At 36.6% G+C, this 3751-nt stretch overlaps 1 protein-coding gene across 1 annotated transcript in view; it reads left to right on the top strand.

The window, feature by feature from the left end:
- Positions 1-1713, top strand: part of LOC104869957 (hyaluronidase-4) — a 24923-nt gene extending 23210 nt beyond the window's left edge. The window contains exon 4 of the mRNA XM_010635362.2: positions 1116-1713. Coding sequence (XP_010633664.1) covers positions 1116-1526 — 411 coding nt within the window. The 3' untranslated portion in view covers positions 1527-1713. The remainder of the gene's footprint in view (positions 1-1115) is intronic.
- The last annotated feature ends 2038 nt before the right edge of the window (positions 1714-3751 follow it).

Below are 3751 nucleotides of genomic sequence, written 5' to 3'. Positions count from 1 at the left end.
TTTTTTTTTTTTTTTTTGTGTGGGGGATTGAACTTGGGACCTTGTGCTTGCAAGGCAGGTGGTTGGCACCACCGAACTAAATCCTAGGCACCACAAGTAAATAGTGAACTTACAAGCCCTATTCCTGGTACTTACAGTAATAAGTGTACAATTTACATTGGAGTTTTTTGTTTTGGTACTGGGGATCAAACTTAGGACCTTGAACCTGTGAGGCAGGTGAGGTGCCACTGAGCCCAATCCCCATTCCCCACCTTTTGCCTTGAATTATACTTGTCTTCTCAACACTTGGTGGAATTGAACTATTTTCATAAGACCATGAAGATCTGACAATACTCTTAGGCTTTCACAGGCTCAATTTATTTCTTCAGGGACATTGTGAAAATTTTTCTATCTGATGAAAAGTAGAAACTAAGAGGCTTCATTCCTTACATTCTAGGTGTAATATTTCCACCTCAGCCCCATGTGGCTTCAGCATGAAATTGCACACACAACCCATGGTAGCTTCTGTTTAGAAGACAACAGAAACTTCACACAGAAAAATTACCTAATCAGTCCTACAAGCTTTCTTGTGTTTTGGTTTATACATAAAAGTGTAGAACCCACAATAGTTTATGTTTAAGTATAATTAACAGAAACATTCTGAAGTCTATCAACTGATGCTCTACAGTAAGCAGTGGGATGTGATGATTCACATTCTAACATAACCATGAGAGGCTTTGCAGTTCTGCTATTTCTGCCCAAGAACAGCAATTCTGGCATGATTTCTAGTTTGTGTTTGTTGTTTTCCTCTTCACAACCATTAATTTGAGAATTAGAAGGAAGGAAAAGTGTGTAAGTTGGCAAAAGGGAGGTCTCCCGTCACTCTGCGGGTCACTTGAAAGTTTAGTTCTCTGTTCACCTTTGACATGACTTCATCTCCTGTGACTTGAACCTCTCTTATTTTTGATTGGAGACCCCTGTGTTATACTGCCCATAAGCCTCTGAGTTGATCAACTAGAACCAAGGTATCAGTTAAGTCCAATTACAGTCCTATATTATAACCCTCATGGGTCCAAAAGCTCTTACCTTGTCAGTACCAGAAGCATGCTAAAATCCATTTCTTTTCACATTTCTAGGACAACTGTACCAAGGTGAATCAGTTTTTGAGCTCTGATTTTGGGAGATACATAGTCAATGTGAGCACAGCAGCTGAGGTGTGCAGCCTTCATCTCTGCAGGAATAATGGGAGATGTGTACGGAAGACATGGAATGCTTCACATTACCTCCACTTGAATAATGAAAGCTACCACATAGAGCTATCTAAAGATGGAGAATTTTCTGCGAAGGGATATGTGTCTGATGCAGACCTGGCCATGATGAAGGAGAAATTTTTCTGTCATTGTTACCAAGGATACAAAGGGGCTGACTGTCAAGAAATGAAGGAAGCTCATGGAAGCGTTGGGCTTTCCTCCTGTTCTGGTTCGCCAATGACACTATGTCTGCTATCTTTAGCAAGCTACCAAAACATTCAGGTGGGAGCCCAGTGAGTTTAAAGGAAATTATGCAGCCTTTAAAGTAGACTGCTAGTGAGGAGATGGAATTTAAAACATTTTTTATCTCATGAAAGGTATTATAAGCAGACATTATGTATATTATTTAACATAAATAGAAACCTTTTACTTTACCATTCATTTGGTTGGAAATCAGAGCCAGGAGTACAAACTGGTATACTCCTTTTCCTTATGGGACTATTAAGTTGTATTTAAAATAAAACTAATGTATTTCAATCTTTTTATGAATGTACATACATGCATGTGTACATATCAATATTATTGTTATTTCAAAGCCAGCAATTATTATTATTAATTTCAACCTAGCAATTTATTCAAGGATAAGGTAGTAACTAATGAAGTGATTCAACCAAGTCACTTCAAGGCATGACCCGGTCAATTGGCCGAACAAAAAGAACAAATACAGAGTTTGCTACTCAGCCACAGGTCCAATTTAAGCTCCTGCTTCCCACCTGTACTCACTAAGAGCAGAATCATTCCAAAAGGATCTCAGGAGGGGGCAGGGACTGAGAGAGGGGACCTGTTCCCCACTCATCACAACGGTATCTATTCAATATGCTGCTTCTTCACTTCCCATGGGCCCTTCTGATACAGACCCTGGCCATCTGAATGTTTTGAAAGACTTTAATATTCATAACTTTCTAAGTTGTCAATGCTTTAGATCTAAAAGCTGAAGCCATGTTAATAAAACTGCATTTGGTGACCTTTGCAAGCAAAAATTAGTTAAAAAGAGCCTTAATAAATGATATCTCAGGAACCCAGAAGTGCTGTTGAAAAGGAGGCCTATAAGAAATTATTTGTTTGCTTCTCCTTTTCCTCCTATATGCTCTTTTAGTAAAGAATTGAGACTCACTTTGAATTTGATTTAAATGATGGTTTTACTATCTGGTTGTATTACTCGAGAAATATTATTTATATTACCTATGTTTTCATCTGAAATTTGGCAGCATAATTCTCACTGTAGCAAGTTATTATGAGGAGTAAATGCAATAACATATCTCCTATGTATGTGGGCTTTTAGTACATGTTGTTGATCCACAATAATCTCTCAATTGCCAAAGAATGGAACAGCTCAGGATAAAATAGAGTCTTGGTCAATCTTGCTGTGTTGTGTTTATAATCATTTTTTCATTGTGTTGTGCTCTTGAGAGACATGTTTAATGGATAGGATTGTCTTCACCTGAAGACAATATAATTGAAAGATAAACTCAATGCATACTGTTGGTAAAGAAGGAAAGAGAGTTGATTCAACTTCCTCTGCCCCTTTTTTCTTTCTGTGAAGCATTTGTAATTTAAGTGTACTCTTCAATTCTGAGTCCTTGCTTGTCAGAAATTTCTGACATTGTTAAGGTCTAATTTCTACAAACAAAATAAAAAGGCCTTTGTAATACTATGAAAGAGAGGTATTATGAAAGATTTCCTTTTTTGTATTTATTTTTTTTTCCACTGAGTTTATTGGTACTTTTAAGGTATGCAAGACATTTACATTGATCATTGGAATCTTGTACCTTTACATGATGTATCTTGGTTCTTATTTTTTCCCCATACCCCTGCCCTCCCTTCACCCCCTCCACCCTTCCCTATTTACAAAGACTTTGTTTCCATTTTTCCTTTTCTCATATTTTTTCCTTTCCCTTCTTTCCTTTCCCTTAGCCTTCCCCATTCCCTTAGTCCCTTAGTCCTTTTCTTCCTATTTCACATTATCAATTATACAATTTGAACCTTATTTACACTTTTAGTTTTTCACACCAGAGAAACTATTCATTATTTACTCAAGTGTGTCCTATTTATTTCACTTAAGAGTATGGCCTTGAAAGGCATCCATTTAGCTATAATGACTCTAGTTTCTCATTCTTGATGGCTGAGTAGTACTCCATTTTATAGAAAAACCACATCTTTTTTATCCAGTCTCCAGTTAATGAGCACTTGGGCATATGAGTACACATATATTGGTGTGGTATGATTCTTTTGGAACAGCAGGGGGATAACTGGGTCAAATGGGACTTCTAATCATAGTTGTTTAAGGTATCTCCATATTGATTTCCACAGTGAAGATTTCCTTTTTAAACAATAAACCTTATTTTCTTATAAATAATGTGATCCAATTATAAAAGATTTGTAAAATATAACAAATAATACATTTCCAATAATCACCATAATATACACTGATAACTTTTGATGTATTTCTAACGTTTTAAAGG

The sequence above is a fragment of the Fukomys damarensis genome, unplaced genomic scaffold, assembly GCF_012274545.1.
Source record: "Fukomys damarensis isolate Sample0158 unplaced genomic scaffold, DMR_v1.0_HiC HiC_scaffold_4, whole genome shotgun sequence".
Classification (NCBI taxonomy): Eukaryota; Metazoa; Chordata; class Mammalia; order Rodentia; family Bathyergidae; genus Fukomys; species Fukomys damarensis.
The sequence above is the reverse complement of the archived record's forward strand: the minus strand, read 5'-3'. Positions and strand labels throughout refer to the sequence as shown.